We start from the raw sequence: 24,238 nt of genomic DNA, 5'->3' as shown, positions 1-24,238 counted from the left end.
TTACTATCGTCTGTACATAATTATATATAAATTAGGTACTGTACATATAATTATATATTAACTTAATTTATTGTAACTTTATTATAATTATATATATACTTTCCGTCGTCTAGCGTCATGCTACGGAGAGTTTAGGCGAGTAAGTTGAGTTTACTATCATCTGTACAGTATGTAAATTAGGTACCGTAAGTCTAATACAGCACTGTAATTTTATACATTTCTTGTGAAAGAAACATTTCTTATTCAACAGTCATAAAAATTATTTCTATTAATGATGTCTCCAAAGTTCAACGAATTTTTTGCACAAAAATAACATCAGAAAACGTGCCCGCCGTTTGGTGCGCTGCTCCGCGACGAAAACAAGCTTAAGCAATGGTGTGGTTGAACGGTGCACACTCGGTAAGTAATCCTACAATTTTTTTGTTTATAGCATAGTTTATACGGATTATTCCCAAAAAATTATACGTGTTTTGGAAATGTTGAGTTGAATTAGTCTAGAATCGATTAATTTTATGGAAGAAAACCTTTCAAACAGCCGTAGTCCGTAAACTTCACACGTGTCAGGCTGTGATTGGCTCATGTATTTAAGGATTACTACAACTTTTAATTAATTTTTTTTTTTTTTATATATTTTTCGTGTGGATTTACAGAGACTTTATAATATTTAGATTACTACAACGTGAAATTCGTATAACGAGGAACGTATTTTTGTGTTATAGGGGGTCTACTGTAATAACATTGTAGAAGACTCTCTCTTCTGTAAAAGTATTACTGCTGTTGCTAAGGCTCCCAACTTGTTCAAGATCCTTTAGTTTTATTTTTGAAAATAATTTGGAGTGCACCAAATGTATTGGTATCTTTACTATGTGCTTGTTCTATGTCTGGATGTTATAGAGGATTACAAACACTTTTTCAAAGCAAAGGCTCTGATGCACTGAAAACCTATTGTGTTATTCACAGGGAAACACTCGCATCAAAATATCTGAGTCCTATATTGAACCAAGCCTTAGAATATATAGTAAACTTTATAAAAACTTGGCTGTTGAAGGCAAGATTTTTCAAAAAACTATAAAAACTATAACTGTCAACATATGGGATCTGAGCACATATCTATATTTGTACTACAACACTTTGCGATAGCTCTCTTGTGATAATGTTTTATCTTGTACATTTGAACTGCTACAGAAAATTTATATTTTTCTTAAATAGTTCCAATGATGGTGTGAATGCATTCACACCATCATTGGACATTCACACAAGATATGCTTAACAAGACCACAAGTATGCCGAAAATTTTGTGACTTAAGATTTTTTGATAAAACTAGCATACTTATGTGATATTTTTGAAAAGCTGAATGCTCTAAATCTTTCCCTTTAGGGAAGCAACATGCACCTTTTAAAGTTGATTGAGAAAATTTCAACTTTTATAAAAAAAAATTAAAACTATGGAAAAGAAAAATAAATGAAGATGAGGAAAGGATGTTTCCCCTTGTTGCAACAGTGTTTGACTTCCAATGGAGTTGATTTCTCTCGAGGTATGAACTTTATTTTAGAAGAACATTTATCACAGCTTATCACCTGGTTTGAGAAATATTTTCAAAATGATGATATTGATAAATTTGCATGGATTCAAGATCCATTTAATGTCAGTGCTCCATCTGAATTTGATGCTGTAGAAGAAGAGAATCTTATTGAGTTGTCTTGCGACAATACGTTGAAAACAAAATTTAGCAGCATGGATTTAAATGACTTTGGATATCAGTAAAAGATGAATATCCCTTCTGAGTGGTACAGCTCAGAGAATCTTAATTTCATTTGCAACCTTTTATTTGTGCAAAGTTGCATTTGTCAGTGATAAAAACTAAGCATTGCACAAAAATCAATGTGTAGAAGGAAATGAGAGTGGCTGTGTCCAGTTTGATTCCAAGGTTTGAGAAAATGTGCAGTAATCAACAGGCTCATCCATCCCACTAATTATAATTAATTGAATTTGTTCAATTACAGTACATTTTTTGTTTGTTACCTTAAATGTGTGTTTTATTTAGTTTTTATTTAACATCATAACTCTTTAATTAAAAGGATATTGACTATTTTGCAAATTGTACTTGTTAGAATTTGTCATAGGGTGGCTTGGAAAAATCTGAATTTAGCAAGGGCACCAAGAATCAAAAAACTTTGGGAACCATTGCTCTATGTAATTAAGTATGCTGTGAATCTTTGTATTTTACATTTATTCAACATTGTCAGATTTATTGATAATATTGAATCCTGCTTGCTTTGAATAGTAAAGTTTGTTTTTATTTCACCAGAACTGTATTGTTGTGACATAAGGAATAATTGATAATTCATGTTGTATTACAAAAAGTCACTAATAAATTGAGTATCATTTACAATAACAGAAATTGTGATATAGTTATTTAATTTTCAGATTATTTTTAATACAAGTGATAAATCAATTTTATTTATTTATTCAGATTCGTTTGTTAAGAGCAAAGAATATTTTTTAATGATATACTATAACATGAATATCTAGAGAAAACTTGTGTAATTTGACATCTTTGTTCAAATTAAATTTGTACTTTAAAATATAACTTAAATCTTTTCTGTGTATTATGAATAATTCTCAACATATATTATTTCCATAATAGCTATAAATCCAAACAAGGAAAAACTGATAAAATAAAATTTAAAGTTAAACAGGAAATTTCACAATAACTAAATTTTCAGATAAGTGTTAACTTAATAATAGTTCATCTGATTCAGTATTAAACTGATAATCATGAATGAAATAATGTCAAAATTTAAAGTAAGGAGAACCACAATGTATTCAGAAGCTATTATTGTTTAATAAAATTTGAATCATCTTTTGTTAATATTAACTGCAATAATATGCAAATTATTTTTTCTTAATATATCAGATCAGTAGTTTGATGTATAACATCATAGTTACAAACCAATTTTCTGTTAACATTATAATTCAATATATATTTAAATCACAATAACCTTACTTATTCCACAATAATGAACAATTAGACATCAATATCAAATTTTAATAAGACCTAAATACTGTATATATTTCTTTATTTATAATACAGATGTACACAAATTATTGGACAATTCTGTAAAATTATATTTTTACTAATATTGAACAGAAATACATGATATTATCACCATTTGAAAGAGGGATATTTGCAGTTTTGTATTGACCTTAAATTAGGGGTCCCCAAACTTTTTATGCCGTTGACCCCATTATAGAATATTTGCCTTCTTATCAACCCCCAGATTAAGTATTTAACAAAAACATTAAATCATTTTTTGCATTTCTGATGTTAAGCAATAAGGAGACCTGCATAACAATCCAACGAAAGAATTTATAGTTTCCATATCTTATAAAATCCATCTAATAACATTAACAGAAAAAGAAGATATTTTCCACTGATTTATAATCTTAAAAAATAATAGCAAAATTATGGATAGATGGAAATTTGCCTATAGTTCTTAAACCATACGTGTCGTTTTATTATTTTTTTTATTTCTCAAAAGACACTGTGGCCAGGTTGGCCTTTTACAAGCATCTTACAGTAAATCAACAAAACCAGCAAAAAAAAAAAAACAAAAACAGGACGCGAGCTGAGAAAGAAAATTAATTAAGAACAAATATCATTGCGTCTTAAGTTTTTTCCCGTTTTTTTACATGTTTTTCTGAAGATTTCATAACTCGATATGTTACATAAATCGTTGCACAGACTATTTCAATAGAAAATACACAATTATCTTTGAAAACATAAGTTATATTGGATGAAAAAACCTCTTACCGTCATTTTGCGACTACTACTGAATACCTTAAAAATATGTTAACATACCTTTTTATTAAAATAGTTGATATTAGTGGGATGGATGTGTCTGAAGAGAAGCAGCAAGATTATTGATATTTGGTTAAAAATTGGTAAGTTTTAGTCGCAAATCACCATGGTTTTCCAAGTTCAATCTGTTCCTGTTTTGTCAAAATTGCATTCGCGTGGCTAAAATCTGCTTCAACCATGTATGAAGTTGGGAATGCAAGTAAGAAAGGTTCAGCTTCTGCTCTGAGCTTGGGATATTTAGTGGCAATATTGTTATTGCTCCAAAATTCAATGAGGTTTTTATTTTAAACAACGCTTTAGCTTCGAGATCTACACATATTTCAATCAGTTCATCTTCTAAGCCAGGTTCACTACCTTCATTATCTATTTTTACATCAAATGGATTAGCAAACCATTCGGGAACATGCATATTCTCCAAGTCTTCGAAACCTGCTTTAAAGTCTTCTCTTAATTTATCAAGATGTTTAATATATATCTCCAAATCACGGTTGGAAATCTTTTCATTTTCTTTTAGTACTCGCAAGTTTGAAAAATATTTAAAATCAGATCATGCCAGTAAAGATTTAAATTGCTCCATTTTTACTTGAAAGGCCATTATGATTGTTTGAGCTTGAACAATTGTAATGTTTTTTCCTTGCAAACGCTTCTGTACTATATTAAATTTCGAATAAAGATCTGCCAAATAGAACAGATGGTTCTTGTACTGTTTTAACTGGTCACATAGTGATGGATCCACATTCCTAAGAAACTCTTCAACTGAGTCATACAATTCTGCAAACTATCACCTCTTGACAACCACCTTACCTCAGTGTGCAAAAGTAATTGGTTGAAAGTTTCATCATTTTCTTCACATAACTTTGCAAACAGTCTGGAATTGAGAGGATGAGTTTTAATTTTATTTATTGACCTGATGCACACTTTTAGAGTATCATGAAGTTTGCCACTCAGTTTTTTTGGCTACAAGATGCTGTCTGTGTAGGACACAGTGAACAGTATGTACTTTAGGAACCTTTTCCTTCAGAAAGACGAAAAATCCTCTGTAACGGCCTACCATAGCAGGTGCACTGTCAGTAGCTGCTGCAGTAATATTCCCAAAAGGAATGCTGTGCTTGTTCAAATAATCTTATAAACATAAAAAAATTCTCTCACCTTTTGAATCAGTTTCAAGATACTTAGCAAATAGAAATTCATCAACAGTGTCATTCAGGGATGGGCTATGAAACCTAACATAAGCCATGAGAAGATTTGAACTTTCGAAAGTTAATTCATCAAGTTGAATAGCAAACTTACAATGCTGGAGCTCAGAAGTTAAAGTTCTTTCCACATCATCGGCCATTTCCTCAATACGTCGTTGCACAGTATTTGCACTTAATGGTATGCATTTTAAAACTAGTTGAGAGTCTTTCTTTATAACATTTTTAATTACATCTTTTATAGCTGGTATTATAATCTCTTCACCAATAGTATACGGTTTGCCTTTCTTTGCAATATTAAGAGAGATGTTGTAGGATGTCTTCCGTTCTCCTCCTCTATCAACACTAGCAGATGACTTCAAATATGTATTCAAATTTGGCCGAACTCTCAATTTCTCTTTTAGTATTTTGAAACACTCAAAATTTTTGTTTTCCTTTCAGAATGGATCCTTTCCAAGTGGTCTTTCATAGCATCATTGCTGAAAGTTTTTTCACATAATAAGCACATAGGAATAGTTTCATTAGCAAAAGATAGCAGAAAACCATATTTCAAATACTCCTGTGAATATTGTCTGCATTTCTTCTTAGCATTGATAGCCGACATTGTGGGTATTAAAATCAGATTTTTAATATGAAAAACACAATACATTTGCAGCACAACAAAACAGCAGCAGTAAGAGAGACATCTCACTCTCGCACGAGCTATAAAACACTTGAAAAAGGCTAATGGCCATAGTGTCTTTTGAGATTAAAGATTTAGAGAGATACTGAGATTTATTTGATATATTGATAATTTATAAATCTCAATTAAATATTGTAAATTATCAAACATCAAGAAGTGTGAATTATTGAAAAGCATTGACTATATACAGAAAAAGAAAAAAGGTAGGTTTTGGAATTGTCATTAGGCTAATGCACAGTGTCAGCTGTAAATTCACAATGAAAAAAATAATACAATTCTGACAGTGAGACTATATGGTATTTTAAAGAAGTGCTGATAGCAAAATTTTTTGCTATTACTAAAAATTACATGGGATATTGGTGATTACTTGATACTATGTTTATAACCAATGTATCAAACCAAAACCAATAAATTTTTACATCAATATTGATATTTTAGATTTTAGAATATCAATATACCAAATATCAGTATTTGTTTTCAATGATGAACAATGCTCCACTTCTTTCAACTAGAGTTGCCACTTACTGAGAATTTTAAATTAAGGCCAGTGCTCAGCAAAACAGTTTAAAATATAAACAAAAATATTTTTTAATTGAAAAAAGATTACTTACGTGTAAAATTTACTTTTAATATTCAATAAGTTACTTATAATGATAAAATGACTTTCTCATTATAATTATGAAAGATGGTGCTTCTGTATGTTAAATTTTCAAATGCAATTTGTATACTTGTTTGCATTAAATCAACTGCCATTTTGAGTTTTAAAAGTTGATTTTTAAGATGAGCCAGTCTAGACATTCATTTGATTCTTTTTCTTGAAAAATACATTCATGCAATTGTGAGATATGCAGTGGGTCAGGGGTTAATTTGGTACTGACCACTTAATCTGCACAGACTAGTGAAGCCCGATCTCGGAGTCGTTCGAATGGTTAGGAGGGCAAATCGAGTGGGGAGTGCGTTGGTAAGTTGACAGGTTTCCTCGGATAGACAGGAGACAGGTTTAACAAATAACAAAATAAAGGTTTATTCTATAACTAAAGTTAATTTACAGGAGTATACTTAAGGAAGTTACAGACTTAATGCTTAAGTATGGATAACACAAATCTATCTATAACGGTGATCTAACTATTCACTATGCTGCGGGAGAGAGTTTACAAAGACTCTAGAGTGAGAGAGTTATATTGGCAGTCAGGTATACCTTATGTTGGATGATGGTATGCAACGATCATTCTGGACTACGGAAGCTGGCTGGCTGTCACAGGCTTATGTCTTCTACCGGCTTCTCCTTGGACAGGACCAGGACGGGAGACACTGTACTCAGACCTTCCTGATGATCGTGCGGAGGGACGGTTGCACTAAGGAGACGATTACCCTGAACTTCCCATGACGATCGTTTTTATATGATCGTCATTGGCACTGAGCCAACAGGTCGTTCACTCGTTATGCTGACTAATTAGCACGCACACGATGACTTGATTTTCTTCCTTCATACCGTGTCGATGTGTAAGATTCGACCTCAGATCTATTTCCGTTACAACTTGCGATAAATTATTTTTTTCATCCTGTAATGTAAAAATATGTTAAACTCAAAAATGTGCACCCTATAAACCCTCGGGCTCACACAATTATACTGTATGTTTAAGGAAATCTGACTTCAAGTAAATGAATTCAGAAATTGGTTAACTCATGATGATGATATTTGTTCAGCTCATTACATCATTTTCCAAACATTTAGTGTTAAATATGACAGAATTAAAGCATTTATTTACAAGGCATACTGACTGTGAGAATCATGGGGGAAAAAAAAGAAGTGCATCACCTCATTTACCTTTGTCCTGTCCCTCCTGGTCATCACATCAGCCAGCAAAGCCAGTTTCCAAAGATGGAATCTCTACTTTTAATATAACAATTTCTCCAGCATTAGAAGTTTGCACTATAGTGTTTAACACTAATGCAGAATCTCATGACAGCTGGAGAAACTGTTATGCTGAAAGTAGTAGTTGCTGTTGTTGACAACAAATACTGATACTCAATATTTTATCAGTTTTAGTATGTCTTATATTGTCGATGTTTGTTTATATTGTAAACATTTATTGGTTTCAGTTTAATATATCAGTTATTGGCACAACTTGTTTGAATAATGCATTTAGCTTCCCTCATCATAATCTCCTTAGGTGGGAACCTATCCTTCTTCATCATTGGATTCAAACTTAAAATTGTTCTGGTATGTGATAAAAATCTGGTATTTCAATTCCTTCAGCAATTTTAGAAAGTTCCATTTCAAACTTTAGAAACTTTACAAATTTGAAACATTTGTAGTCTTTTTATCTGGGTTCTCTTAAGACAAGTGAATTTATTAACATGTTTTTCTCGTAACTTTCTCCTACACTTTTCCAACTTCTTTTTATTTTTCAATTCTGTTTTCTCTTCAGTTTTTCTCATCTTCATCATATATGGTATTACATCAGAAGCCCGCACACAATGGTGTAGCATAGTGGGGGGGGGCAAATTTCGTTTTTGGGGGTGGCAAAATTTCACAATAAATAATAATAATATTTGGTAAAAACTTAAACCATTTCATCACATATTTTCGTTGCACCTACTATTTGGACCGATTGAAATGAGCACGAAAAGTGTCATCATCCAGACAGTCCAGGATTTCGTGCACAACCTGTTGACCTTTTGACCTTTTTTTTTTATTTTTTTGCTTGTACAAATCATTCGTATTCATATACACCTCCAATGTCCAATACAGCTAAGTCATCTAGGTTACTTATGTTACTCCTACCCGAATTGGGTAGGAGTAACATAAGTAACCTAGCAATTCTCCCTAATCGCTAACTGAACCAGCATGCACTGCACATTATTCTTCATATACATGTGTCAGGAACTTCTGTTTGAACAAACCTCACTTGCCGTCTGGGTCAGCAATTTTAAAAAGGTGGCAATACTAGCAAGGAAATTTTCATTACTTATTCTGTGACGAAACTGAATTTTAGTTTTTTAAATTGAGATACCTAAATAAGAGGGCGGCGAAATTTTCCTTTGCCCCGGGCAGCTGACACCCACACTACGCCACTGCCAGCATAACCTTTTCTAAGAAATTATCTTAGTTGAACTAATGGATCTTAACAAAGATCCATTAGTTTCTTTTTAAACCTTGGATGTTATAGAAAGAATTTGTGGAGGAAATTAGAGAAGAGGACAGGTAAAAAAAAATGGCCTTTATGTGTAATAAACAAAATTATTAAGGAAATACATAAAGTATATTTCCTTCTGAACAAATGTTGCCATCTACTGTATACTAATAATACCAATGTTGCAAGAGTCAGTTGACTTCAAAGAAAAAATTAAATACTTTGATTGCATTTTTAACTTATAAATATTTTAATGGCATAATACCCAATTATTGACTCAAACTGAAAATTCCTTCCAGGAAAACTCAATCCCTATCTTATCTACATACACCTTTTATCGTTCCATTGAATACATGTATCCTGTTGAATATCACCTTCATCATGATTTTACAAAATACAAACATTTTTGCCAGCAATTTCTATATAATGTTTGATTTTTATGTCCTATTATCAAATTTTCTATCATTTTTATTTATATCTTTTTTTTTTATTGTTTGTATTTATATCTTTCTTTTTATTATTGTTATTATCTTGTTATTTTATTGTAATCTTGGGTAATCTTTGTTATATGGGGAGTGAAAATCTATTGTCCATTGACAGTTCCAATTAAATGTAAAATAAATAAAATAAAACATTTTTTGATATGTTTTAAAACAAGAAAGCAAGAATAGATCTGAGGAGAGAAGAAAGAATATATATTAGTGCCATGAGACACAACTTAAAGAAAAAGGATCAGGGAACACCAGGAGGACATGAAGAAAGGCAGAATAGGAACAACCTTGGCACAGAGACATACAATAAGCATGTAGAGGTTAAATGGGATGAAACTAAAAAAACTGACAGAAGTTCGGGAAAGGGAGAATACCTTGATGGTGGCAAAAGTAGAGATTTATAGGCAGTGTAATAGTCAACACTAGGGACATTGTTGATTTTCCTAATGTGTAGAAATGATTGCTAAATAAAAAATTAATTAAATAGCAAGTTATAGAAAAAGTATGCTAATTGAAAGAAAGCACTGGATTTGTTTTTAAAAAATTGTTTGTTTGTATAAGTCCATACCATACAGAGCATTCAAAATTAAAATGTTTTTTTTTTTCTGTTTCTCTTTTTTCAGTGCAAGTTCAATCTTTTGAATGTAATGGCTGTCAAACTTAAAAAAAATTAGGAATATGGAAAGAAAAGATTGTTTTATCTCTGATGTTTTGGTTTTCTTGTACATTTATGTTGTATTTATTTTGTTACATTTGTTATAAATCCTGAAGATGAAGCACAGCTCTGAAAATGATTTGTGTATGAACATCAGTAATAAAGAATAACTAACTTTCTGAATAAAGTAGTGGACTATGGTTTTTTGACAGTCAGAGATAGTGAGTGTACCTTTGATAAAGTAGAAATGAAACAATATGATAAAAGAAGTGTTTTTTTGGTAGCCAACACATTCAGTGAAGATGTGCTTTCTAATATTTAAAAGATCCATCAACTCGATTAATTATGTGTAATTTCACATAAAGAAAACACTGATAAACATTTTATGTTTACTTTTCTTTATTTTTGCTTACTGTTGTTTAATATTTGATACAGAAATTTTATTCTATATCTGAATTTAATCTGTTCAAGGCACATTATTTTGTTTAAGTAATTTGCATCATTTTGTATTTTAAAATGTTTGATGTTGATTTTTGTTTATTATCCAAAGAAGGTACAAATCTATTTTGAAAATGTTAATATACTAGTAGACCCCGCCACGCGTTGTTGTGGCTCAAAATGTATCTATTATAAATTTATAACACTTCCCCCGTGGGGGGAAATTTTTTGAAAAATTTCTTCTTAGTGTAGATTCTCTTGACGTACCCTATTAAAACGCAATCAAAAACGCAAAAACCCGCATCTAAAATAGTATAAATAGAAGCAGAGTTCTTTACCGTAAGCTCTAATCCTAACCATCTCCCTTCACAGAAAAGCATAATGCCTCACAGAAAAGCAAACTTAGGTTGTTGTACTCGTAGCGCCATCTGTTGGACATAAAAGCCTTAACTATAGATGATGATATTTAATTTATATGAATGTTTAACGAAATAATATTCAGCCTATGTCCACCCTGAGGTTCCATTCTAAATATTGGTGGAAGAATTTTTAAAATCGGATGAGTAGTTTCGGAGATTATCTGCTGCAAACAAACTTACTTACTTACTTACAAACATTACCTCTTTATAATATTAGTATAGATTAATTGTTTTTGTACTGAGTTTTTTCAGGATTTTTTTTTTTTGTATGAATTTTAGGTATGGTTCATTATACTGTATATAAGGTAAAGATTTGATGAATTGTAATTGGCAGACTATCCAATAGGATGTCAAAATTTTGTTTTATTTATCTAAGTACTATTTAGAAAACATTACACAAATTTCACTATTGTCTTCTGACTTGACTTAGTTAATAATAATTTAAATTGCATTTTAATGTTACATTAATTTTTACACTATTGAGTTGTTTAAAAATGAAGCAAATAAACCAGAATTGTCATGACTCTTATTTAGTTTTGACTTTGTTAGCAAAATGACAATGATGCTGTTGTATGAAAACAAAATGAAATACAGTCGACCCCCCCTATAACGCAGTAGATACGTTCTGCTTTATAATAATTTCACGTTGTAGAAATCCTCAAATACATGAGCCAATCACAGCCCGGCACGTGTGCAGTTTACAGACTATGGCTGTTTGAAAGGTTTTCTTCCATAAAATTAATCAATTCTAGACTAATTTGATTCAACATTTTCAAAACACATAATTTTTTGGGAATAATCCGTATAAACTATGCTATAAACAAAAAATTGTAGGATTACTTACCGAGTGTGCACCGTTCAACCACGCCATTGCTTAAGCTTGTTTTCGTTGCGGAACAGCGCACCAAACGGCGGCCGTGTTTTCTGATGTTATTTTTGTGAGAAAAATTTGTTGAACTTTGGAGACATCATTGATAGAAATAATTTTTATGGCCGTCGAATAAGAAATGTTTCTTTCACAAGAAATGTATAAAATTACAGTGCTGTATTAGACTTACAGTACCTAATTTATATACTGTACAGACGTTAGTAAACTCAACTTACTCACCTAAACTCTCCGTAGCGTGTAAGTAGTTCAGTTGCTTGTCCACTATTGGTCCAGATTCGACCAATCCTGTTGCAACATGAGTCGGCGATGACATTTTACCGCATTTTATGAGTCTCTTTTAGCGTCTTTATACGAATACGGTCGCAATTTTTTCACCGCGATATACACATTATATGAACCTGCATTATAGGGGGGTCTACTGTATTGTAAATTTAAACTGAGACTATCACACATACATGTATATAATTTTCTTAAGTTATCAATATATTTTTTGCAGCAATTGGTTATTACTTATTAGGATGATGATTACCGTCACGGGTTAAACATCAAATTTCTCTGAAATGACTTCGTTATATAGACAGGAGAAATTATGAAAAAGTTATCAGCTCTTAAGATATAAATTTAAATATGAGTGTCTAATCATGTTAATTAATACATGATTTGAATATACATGAAATAAGTGGGAGAGAATTAAAGGTGGGGTATCTTTAATAGTTTTGGAAAAGATTGCAATTGAAAATGAGTTTTTCTGGCATACAAAACATTTTTCACATTTTCTAAAGACACTATTAATGATTTTCAGTTAAAAGTTGGCATATAATCTATTCTATCATATAAACATTCTCACTTTAAAATGCCTTTTAAATACACACAACCCATAAATCATCAAATAAAATTATAGTAATTTTTCTGAAAAAGATGTAATATTTTAAATCCTACTAAAATTAATATATATTAAGTTTTATTTTTAACACACAAAGATATTTTTTACTTCAAGATTGTTTTTTCATTTAATATATAAAAGGAAAAAAATGAGAACTTAATAAATGTTTACTTAATATAAGTGTCAACTTAATATTAATATTAAAATGTTTTTAATTAATTAGTGTTCATCCCAGTGGCATTGGAATACTTCTCAAAACAATAATCTAAAATTCTGACAATCCCAAACATCCATGCCAAAAGTAAGATTAAACCAGACAATCTGGTGAAGTAGAAACAACAAACAACATTTTAGCACATTGACCACTAAATCATTGAAATTTTCAGCCAAAAAACTATAATGAAAATTTCTTGAAAAATTTTTTATTGTATGAAATTNTGCATTATGCTAATATATAAATGTAAGTATATGAATAATAATTTAGCAAGAACTGTTGGAGTGGAACTGTGCTATTGTTAATTCAATTAAACTGTATTTTATTTATTCTGAACTTTAATGAAAATAGCAAAAGTTTAACTATAACTTGCCTATTTGAAAAAGAATGAACAATAATACTTTGTGATAGAGGATATAAGTTGTTTCTTGTATTTAATTTACTAACACTTTACAAAATCTTCACAAAATCATATTTTTCACTATATAATTCTCATGTTTAACTTCATCATACATCAAATAGTTAATATATTACTGTGTTTTGTTAATGATATCTGATTTATTTATATATAGACAGATTCATAATTAATATTCATATGAATTTATTTCTATTACAGTTTCCATTAAATGATAATCATAGCCAGTTACTTGTTCACTGGGCAGGTAAAGGAAGTGATGTTATTATATGTTTAGCATATGATCGACAACAAAATGAAAGTAGTACATCACAAGTTTTTGTATCATATGATTATGGCGTGACTTTTGTTGAGAAACAGAAAGTTTCAATGAAGATTTCTCTTACGAAAGATTCAATCATAAATATGTTTTATATTAGCCCTGTATTAAATAATCATGTAAGTTTTTGTCAAATATTAGATTTACATAAGTTTAATAAATATTTTATAAATCCCATTATATACTGCACTTTACAGAATGCTATATGAATCCATTAATTAAAACAGAAAATAAAATTAGGGTGTATAAAAATACCTGCAGACAACAACAAATGAACAGAAACTGCCTACTTCATATATACCATCACATTATTTAATATATGTCATATTTCAAGATTACAGCTGGAAATGTTATCTAGCAGCTGGAAATCTCCAGCAAGCAGAATTTATACAACAGATTCTGCTTGCAGGAGATTTATATAAGATGTAGATTTTATTACATTATTTAAGCTAAACTCACTAAACACAAGAGATGTAAATTGAGGAAACATTAATATGGGCCTGACAGAATTCTCAGTTTGGAAGCACCATTCTCAACTTACTGTATAAATCATTTTCAAAAAAAAAATTCAGTTTGTAAGTTGGAATGAAAACTATATTTATTTATCTAATTTATGTATAGTATAGTATAAAGTAACTGAATGGAATAACAAAAATACACTACAACAACAAAAAAAAGGTATTTAAGGAAATTAAAAAATATAGAAAATATAACAAGCTGTTCTGTAAGGACTTTCAAGTATCAGAAAAACTCATCATCAAGATCTGTGGCTTTATGACATCTATATTGGAATGTATACAGGACCAAATGCAACATTCATTGTTCAAGGTTACAATAAGATAGAATAAAAATAATACATAAAATAAAATATCAAAAATAATAATAATTTATGCAACTAAATAAAAAAAGTTTTGAATGTATTTTTTTTTAACTTTAAATAGTTGAAGATATGAGGGAAGTTTACATTTAACTAAAAATCATCTTTATCGAATGGATTTATGCTTGGTTGAGGTATGCATGAATGATATAATCTGGATACATTGTCTGAATCTATAAAGATAGAGATGTCAGTTTAAAATATAGTTAGATGTGAGAAATGGAAATATTTCTACTTCAGACCATAGTTTATCCATAACAGAAATTTTTAGAACCTTGATGTTTAAAGCAAAATATAGTTAATTGTCAATGCTATTAAATATAGTAAAGAATTTATTTATTTATAATTATTAAATTCATCAAGAGATACAGCAGCTTAAACTGCCTATCTCTAGCCAGATTACTTTGTTTCAGATTATTAATTAGAATGAATATACCACAATAAAAAATACAACAGATTGTTTGGTAATATAGTAAATGTTTGATGAATAAATTGTAATAGTCATTTTAATGTAACACTTCTTTTGATTTTAAAATTATAACAACTCTAGACAATGGTTTAAATATAATATAAAGTACTATATGAAGATATTAGAAAAGTACAGTCTGTCTACATACATACATACATACATACATACATACATACATACATACATACATACATACATAAATGCTGTTAAATATAACAGTGTTCCTGTTTTGTAAAATGAATCATGGTAGAATTTAAGAATTATTGGCATATGTCACTAACATTATTTTATATTTTGTAAAACATTATATTTTATATAGCATACAATATTAAAATTATTTTCTATTATATACAGGGTGATCATAATTAAGATTTAACATACCGTTCTGAGTTTACAGGTTTGATTTTCAGGTAAAACTTTACTTCAAAAGTCAGCCACTAAGCTTTGCTGGTCTCTTAATGTGTGTATTTTTTACATTTTCTAACAAATTTCATGTGTTTATAAAACAAAGTGCAATAGCTGTCTTTCAGTTACAGATGTGATTAACAAAATATGGAATGTAGAATTGATGATTACATCAAAGATATGTGTTCTCCATCTCCATGCTGTAAAAACCATATTCACTGAACAAAACACTTGATAGTGGAATGCAGCTGACTTGAATGGAGTTATTGCATATGTTGTAAAATTCTTTCTGTGAGACAGCTAGGTTGTGAACATTGTCTTGATAAATGAGACTCTTTGTGTAACAAAGTGAGTACTATGACTGTTCATGTGTTAAAGAATTGTGAAGAACCTTTTGATTTTTTTATATCTGAAATTTGTTAGAAAATGTACATAATATGCAAATTAATGGAACAGAGTACCAAATTTTGCTGTTGTGGCTGGATTTTTAAAGTAAATTTTTTTTCAAAACAAAGTTTATATCAATGGATTCACACATGGTAAAATATAACTCCTTATGATTGTTTCATTAATTGTAATGATAATAAACATCCCAAAATCCGATATTTATATCACCAAACAATCACCTAAATAATTTGGCTATAACTCTGTTAATTTTAATAATTAATACAAAGTAATTTGCTACTAGAAGTAAATGCTAGGTGCCATCTCTTAACTAAATTAATTATTTTAATTTTAATTATTTATTAAATAATTTAAAATTTATAATTATTAATTTAGTTGCGAGATGGTACCTAGCATCTATCTCTAGTAGCAAATTACTTTGTATTACTTATTAAAATTAACAGAGTTATAGCCAAATTATTTAGGCGATCATTTGGTAATTGTAATGATGTAAAAAATATATCAAATAAAACAGTTAGTAATTATTAAAAGCTATCATTAATATGCCCAATAGAGATTCTGAATGAACCAATTTTAACAAAATTATTTGAACTAATTAAAATAAGAATGTTTGCAAAACCACTTCAACTTTTGCATTTACAGCTTTTATATTCTGTAAATGTTTTTTGAGACAAACAAATTGCTTAAATATTTACTTTATTATTAAAATACAATTATAATGATTGACTATAGGTGTATGATTTTACCTCTTTATATAAAATACAATTTTAAAAATGTTTTAATAATTAACATTGTCTTTTCAGTTTGTATTTACTGATGTTATTCACAAATGTATTTTTACTACTCGTGATTTTGGTCGTACATTTCAAAGAGTACAGTTGGGATTTAAACCAGAGATTCTTGCTCTTCATCCAACAAACAGTGAAATTATTCTTGCAATGGACAAGAGTGATTCTTTGAAAAGGGTAATAATGTATAAAGTATTTTCATATTTATTATATTAGAAAATTTTAAAATTTTAAAATTTTGTTCCAGTAATTTATAGTAAAATTAAAATATCTTGAAAGTAACTGCTAAAATTAATGTAGCCAAGGTATTTATTCTTTCAGAAACATTTTCAGACTAATTTAGTCCAACATCCAAGTAGAAATTATTTCAAAGGAGACTATTTTGTATATTGTCAATTATGTTGGAGATCAACAGCAATTCATTTATTTACATAAATTTTATAAAGTTGTATCATTATTTAATTTTTTTCATAGTTATACTTATCTGAAGATTTTGGTGCTACATGGAATGTACTTGAATCGCATGTGAAGTCATTTAGTTGGTAAGAGCAATTTTTCTTTGTAGTTTTGATTGATTTATAAGCATAAATGTAAATTATAAGTGTCAGACATTATTAAATATTTTTAACAGTTTTAATCAGTTAATTAATTTTAAACAGTTTAACTAATCTGAAAGGCGAAATATGTGGTTTCATTTGCTAGCATGATATGCTATTGTCTTTCTGATGCATCTTTGTAAAAAGGTGCATCAAATGAATCTGAATGGAGATTGACTATGATGAACAGTTTAATAACAAATATATTATGAATGTAAAATTACATTGATTAAAAGTACTTTTAGTTCATAAAAGTTCACAACAAATCCAATTGTAAGAATCTGTTTGGGCTGCCAAAATAGTCTATTCTTTTGGGATGCTTTATGACCTGATTTCTTTTCTTCCATGGGCACTACTGTGACATTGGTACTCTTCATTTGTTATCCTTTTAAATTGCCCTGATTCTACCACTTATCCAGAGGTGGGGAAAATGTTGACTTTTCTGGCAGTTGTTGTCAGACCAGAATTACTTAAAATATTTAAGTAAACTCTGTAACTGCCAGACAGATTCAACAAGTAGTAACAGCAAGACAAGTCAACTTCATATCTTGACTTGTCAATGTTATGTGATATCATATTTGTAAACATTCACTCTTCCTACTGGAATACTTTCCTTTTGTATACAGTGCATTGTTTAGTTAGTTCTGTTAAGAATAAATTTTTTCACAGCACTTGCAACAAAGGTTACAACAGGGATCTTATATCTCTCTGCTCTTATTAAAAATTAGTCTGAATTAAAAAATTTGAAGCTATTCTAGTTTCAGATTAAACTTTTCTGCTTAATTTTTGATTTATAAATTTGCAATTATCTATGCTGTATCATAATTTTGAATTCATTGTGAATAATAACAATATATTAACTACTTATATACTCTTTTGCACCCCATTATTAATATCATAACTACTAACATTAGATTATACATAACATAAATACTACACTATTTATGTTATGTATAATGCTAATGTAAAAAGTTAAGGTTATGACAATATAATATATGTAGTCTGGTTTCAGGAACAAATAAACTTTTTTTTGTTTCTTTCTCCAGGTGATTTATTATCATTTCATATCTGTTGGAAATTATTAGGATTTTTAAATCTTAAAACAATCCACTTAATCAAATAGCTCCTTACGAGTGGCTAATGGATGGAATCATTGGAAGCATTATATGATATTTTGGTGTGTAGCATCCACAAGCTATACCACCAGAGGTTGGTGCCCTGTAAAGCATATGTGCAAATGTATGTAATCTGGCTGCTTTACACCATTCAGATATTTTTGCCATGGAAGCTCTCTCATATTTGACAATAAAGCACTTCCATTGGGAATATGCCTATACAGATTTATATTTGAATATACAATAGCAATCTTATCATTTTTTTCACATGTAGTATAGAAATTTGTAATAAGACTCATAATGCAGTTATAATAAAATATTAATTTTAATTAATTCAAAGAATGTTAAAATATGAAAATAATTATGCAATATGTATTTATATTTTAGAAAATACAAGGAAAGCTTCTATGGATGGCACACAACTGCTAATTTAAGATTGAGACCATAAGATATATTTTTAATTTAAAATATGATTAAAAGTTGCAGCTTGGCATTGTGACAATGTCATAATAATTGTCAGTGATCTTCTTATAGACTCACTATTGAACTGTGTTGTTATCAAAACTAGTATTAGGTTTTATTTATTACAGTACGTATAGAAAAGAATGATTAATGAGACAGGCATTGGAAACAGCATAGTCATGGTTAGAAATGCAACCTAAAGCAGATTTTTGAATTCTCATAATGATCAAGCAAGTCAAAGATTTAACAAAAATAAAAAAATACTATGCAAAACAAAGAATAATAAGTGACTTCTTTTAAAAAAACTGTAATAAATACTTTTTATGTGGATATTGTATTTTATTTAATATTAATTTTGCTATTATGTATTTTTTAAATTGAATTCAAAGTTTTATCAGTATATTGTAGATTGCAATGAAAGACTAATTGCTTGTTGTAGATAAATTAGGCAATTTTTTAAAATTTTTTTACAAGTGTACTAGAATTAAAATTAAATACCTTAAATAAATTTAAAATATTATCTTTTTATTCTTTCCTTACAAGTGTGATCAGTTATCCAAAATTGTTCTATCCAGATTATTTTGAATAACTAATGCTCTACTACAGTGTTTTTCAACCTTTTTCATTGAGTGGCACACCTAATTGAAAAATAACAAATCGTGACACCCTTGACCAGCGGCGGATCTAAAATCTGAATAAAGGGAGAGACTAATGGGCCAGATGAATTTTTTGTGAATATTAAGTGCAACGCAAAAATGTTTCTACATGTTCAAAATCAAAACTTAAGTCCATTGAATTTTGTCGAAATACCTACATATAAAATAATAGTCTCGCTATTGTTTTTTAAATATAGTTTTATCATCAAATATATCATCATTTTATATTATCATTTTATTGATAAACAATTTTTGTTACGTTTTTCATACTATTTTGATGCATATATAAAATAAATATTTCATTATTTTTTTCATATCAATTTAAAAAATTTAAAATAAAAAAATGATAAAAAATTGTTTATTTGTCATCATTGCTTTTGAATACTATGAAAATACTGTAATATGCACCTACTTTGTGATTGAAACCACACGCTTTTCAAAGTACAATGCAACGCTTTTTAAAGCATATACAAGACACAAGTGTCCACGTCGTTCTTCTCTGGTGGTTGGCCTGGTACTGGGACTGGGAACATGAAGACCAAGCAATGTGGTTTGGGCGAACTCGTGACAAGTCGTGCGTACACGTAGAACATTACATTAACATGCAATTAGTCATAGTTTCTTTGCTTACTAGATATCTCGTAGCAAAATAGAACTGACAATGAGTTATCTTGAACTACACTTAAGTAAATTTCCAAGAAAATGACTAAAGGCTCTAAACTTTGCAACACCCCAATTGTGGCGCCGTGGCATCCTAAGGTGCCGCGGCACCCCGGTTGAAAAACACTGCTCTATTATATATGGTAATAGTATTTAGTACAGAAGAATTATCTATTGTAATCACAAATATTGTTATGAGTTGTTTAATGTTGTCAGAGTTACTATGTTTCAAAACATGCATGTTAATAATAATGATTATAATTAAATTTTTAAGTTATAAATATTTTTTAAAATTGTTTTGCAAGTCCTTTTAATGTTAGTCAATAAAACCAGATTTTCCATTTAATTGTAATCTTATTTAATTGTTGAACAGTAATGTTCAATAATTATATTCTAAATAAATAATTTTCTCATCAAAGAACATTCAAATGACATTGCCTATCAGATTTGTTTTACGATGTAAATTCTTAAATGTTAAATACAGATATCTCCCTATAAAGAGTAGTACTTAGGTTCTTAAAAAAATGCCATATGAAACAGAGGACAAGTACAAAACATAGGGTTATGTTGCAAAAGTTAAAAAAAAAGTATATTATTCTTTTTTGTTACTTTAAGAGAAATATATTTATTAAAACAATAAATAATTAATAATCAATAATTATTTAACAATTGTAATCAAAAATATTACATCTTAATTTTCTTCTTCACTGCTAATCATCCTGCAATGAGGGCATTTTCTTTTTGGTAAAATATCATCTGAACTTTCTTGTTGAACTTGATCAGAAGTATCCAGCAACTCCTTGATTTTTCTCTATAAGCTATTATAAGTGATTTATATATAATAAAATTAAAATAAGGGTCATCAACCCTTTACAAGGGCAAATAAGTTAATGAATATTTTTAAAATTACAAACTTCTATAAATATATATTTTTTTAAATTATATAATTTAAACAAGAAATTGCAATTACTATTATTCAATTTATTTTTTAGGGGGAAAGATGGAATTGATCCTCCAAATACATTATATATAGAACGTCAAGAACCTGGACATACTTCAACAGTTCTACGTTCCACTGATTTTTTTAAAAATGAAGCAAATACATCAGTTGTAATAAGAAACATTGAAGATTTTGAAATTCATGATAAATATCTTTTTGCAACAAGAAAACAGGTATATATACAGTAGAAATACTTTATTAAGTATAAAATAATATGAATAAATTTTTTTCTGAAAATACAAAATTTAATTATTTTAAGGAAAAAAGGTAATGAAAAATAAATAAAATTTAATTTTATAAGAGTTAGAGATAATTTATGAAATCATTATCATAATTCTTATGAGTATATATACACATTACATATTTTTATATATCATATATATGCAAATTTGATTTCTTAATTATAATTTTTGTTGTAGATAACAGTTAATTTGATTTATAACTTATTTTATAAATCAAAATTTAATATTTTAATAAACTAATAATGTTGTGAGTTAAATTTTTTGTATTCGCTTAAAGTATGTTTTTGATATTTACTAGTTATTTACTACTACAAATAGGTGTATTCAATTATGTAGATACTTTTAAAGCTACTCCAGAATAATACAGTGTGTTGACAAAAGTGTCTGTACACCTAACTGCTACATATTGGTTGATAATTAGTGTGTGGCAGCTCATGTATTGTACTGTTTAGGTATCTTGATTAATCCTCTAGCAAGACAAGTGTATGACTTGGCCTGCTAAAGACACATTTGTACATTTTAATATTTTGAGTGACTGTGTCAAGTAGAAAAGGACTTAGAGTTTGAAATTGGAGCAGTAGTTGGATGTCATATTAGCAATCTTTCCTTACAAAATAACTCAAAAGTCAACAGTAGGTGATGCAATTTTAAAATGGAAGAATGTTGATATCACTATAATAAAATCATGCTTTGAGACACCTTACAAATTTACTGATCAAACCTGAAGAAACCTTTGGAAATCAAGCACATTGTTTGCAACAGGACTCTTGGCTGGCCTGAAAATTGCTGTAGAACATTTTAAGAAAATTCTAATGTACAAAGAATTACTCTCCAAGTTTCAAGGGCAGGCTAGCTGCATCCAAGCCAAGCATTATTTCATCTTAGGCCCAAAAATGTTTATATTGGTGTTATGCTCACTATTCATGAACTTCAGAAGATCTTATGGAGTGATGAATCATTTCACTCTACATTATGTTTTCATCTGATAGACATGTTTGGATATGTGATAAGAGAATATTAACTACAACACTGTATTGTTTTCACTATTAAGTTTTGGTGGCAAGTCTGTAATGGTTTGGGTTGTTTCAGGTGAATAGGATTTGGATCACTGTTTGTTTACCTGGAACCATGATAACTGGTCTGTACTTAAACATTCAGAATAATTCTATGGTCCATACAATATAGCAGTACTTGCTGGAACAGACCTATGTCTGTGTTTAGCAAGATAGTGTCCCATGCTATACTGTAAGACATATGAAGACTTGGTTTGAGGAGAACGGAGTAAAAAAGTTGGTCTGGTCAGCTCAAAGTTCCAATCACATTGTACAATAATTATATTAATTGCCTTAATATATATATTTTTCATAAATACAGGGTTCATACAGATCTGGAAAATTAGGAAATAAGAATTTTAGCAGGATAAGCCAGGGAATCTGCAAGTATCACTGAATTCATCTGTTGCTCTTGCTTCTTTTTGATCTGAATACGTCTAAATCGGTGTAATGAGGTCTACAAAACTGGACCAAAAGATGGCAAGATTTGTCACACTTATATCTCGTAAACTATAAATGATGATCTAATGATTAAAATTTTAGTGGGTAGTGGAGGTTTGCAGCTGTGAGGTGGGTTTGTGGTTGCACATGAATGTTGAAAATGGCAACATTGCACAGTGTTTGGACAGTGTATAAGTTTGCATCACAAAGAGATAGGATGTTGAAATTAGTGTTGATTTATACAGAATGACATGATGTACAATATTATTTAGCAATAATAACTGCTAAAATATAATTTGTAAAGTTATTAGCTGATAAGTGTGTGAATTGAAGAAAATTTTCATAATGTTGAAGAAATTGCAAAGGAAATATGAACAGAAATGTAAGGAATGTATATTGTTGGGAAGAAAAATTTAAAAGGAGTCAGAAAATCCCAAATTAATGCCTAATGATGCAGATTGTATATTGGGTGTAAGAAAACTGTGTGTGTCAACCTTGACAGGAATACTTCAAGTGTGCTGCAACCTGAACCTTTAGATACATTTTTTTTTTTTTCATTGAGTAATCATCATTTCCCCTACTAGGGGATCAGAGTCCTCCCTGTCCCGCTATCGCACCACAGGGAAAACGTTTCTTTATTACAATGTTTCATTACAAACAGATAAAACAACATATTTTCATTACAAAATAAATAAAATTAACATTAAACTATTGGCGTGCTCTTGCTCGCCTTACAAAGGCCACCGGAAGCTTTCCGGTGCAGTAGGCTTGGGGTATACTTTCCCCAACCTTTACATCAATATCCTTCTAAAGAAGGAGAATAGATCGCAAGTAAGATTTTTATCTCGTATCATTAGATATAAGTCCAGATTAGGGTTAGTGCTGCTTAGTTGATGGATCGCTGAGAGCTCAACTCTCTGTTGTTCATATCTGTAACATTTACTTAACAGATGATCCATGTCTTGTAACTCTTCGCCACAAACGCAACTACTGTTCTGTTTTTTACCAATACGCTGTAAGTATGCGTTGCAATTACCGTGGCCAGTTAATACTTGGCTAGTAATGTGGTTTATAGGAATCCAGTGTAAGTCTTTAACTCGTTCTTCGAGATTCGGTAACAACCAAAATGTATGTCTCCCTTTGCTGGAGTTAGTCCACCTGTCTTGCCATTCCGAAATGGTGACACTTCTAAGTTTATATTTTACTCCCGAGAGAGGGAGTTTGCTATAAGTTATATCCGCTAGATGGGCAGCCTCCTTAGCTGCCCGATCCGCAATTTCATTCCCAACAATGCCCGAGTGGGCTTTCACCCAACGAAATTTTATATTAAGTTTATATTTCCGTATAGTAGTTTTTATGTTGACTGCAGTTAAACTGGTATCTTGAAACCTCTGGAGTGCATGAATTGCCGATCTACTGTCTGTGGTTATCAATACCTTGTTCGATTCACAATTAACTGAGATCCATTCAAC

General features: G+C 29.7%; 1 protein-coding gene across 1 annotated transcript in view; it reads left to right on the top strand.

Moving 5' to 3' along the window:
- Positions 1 to 24,238, top strand: part of LOC111633139 (sortilin-related receptor-like) — a 178,195-nt gene that overhangs the window by 11,077 nt on the left and 142,880 nt on the right. Inside the window, exons 2-5 of the mRNA XM_023377670.1 lie at positions 13,481 to 13,717; positions 16,558 to 16,719; positions 17,017 to 17,084; positions 21,024 to 21,204. Of these exons, the coding sequence (XP_023233438.1) occupies positions 13,481 to 13,717; positions 16,558 to 16,719; positions 17,017 to 17,084; positions 21,024 to 21,204 (648 nt within the window). The remainder of the gene's footprint in view (positions 1 to 13,480; positions 13,718 to 16,557; positions 16,720 to 17,016; positions 17,085 to 21,023; positions 21,205 to 24,238) is intronic.

This window comes from Centruroides sculpturatus, unplaced genomic scaffold (assembly GCF_000671375.1).
Source record: "Centruroides sculpturatus isolate CEXI.00-Female unplaced genomic scaffold, Cexi_2.0 scaffold786, whole genome shotgun sequence".
NCBI classification, from domain to species: domain Eukaryota; kingdom Metazoa; phylum Arthropoda; class Arachnida; order Scorpiones; family Buthidae; genus Centruroides; species Centruroides sculpturatus.
Note: the sequence above shows the minus strand (reverse complement) of the source record. Positions and strands in the feature narration are given on the sequence as shown.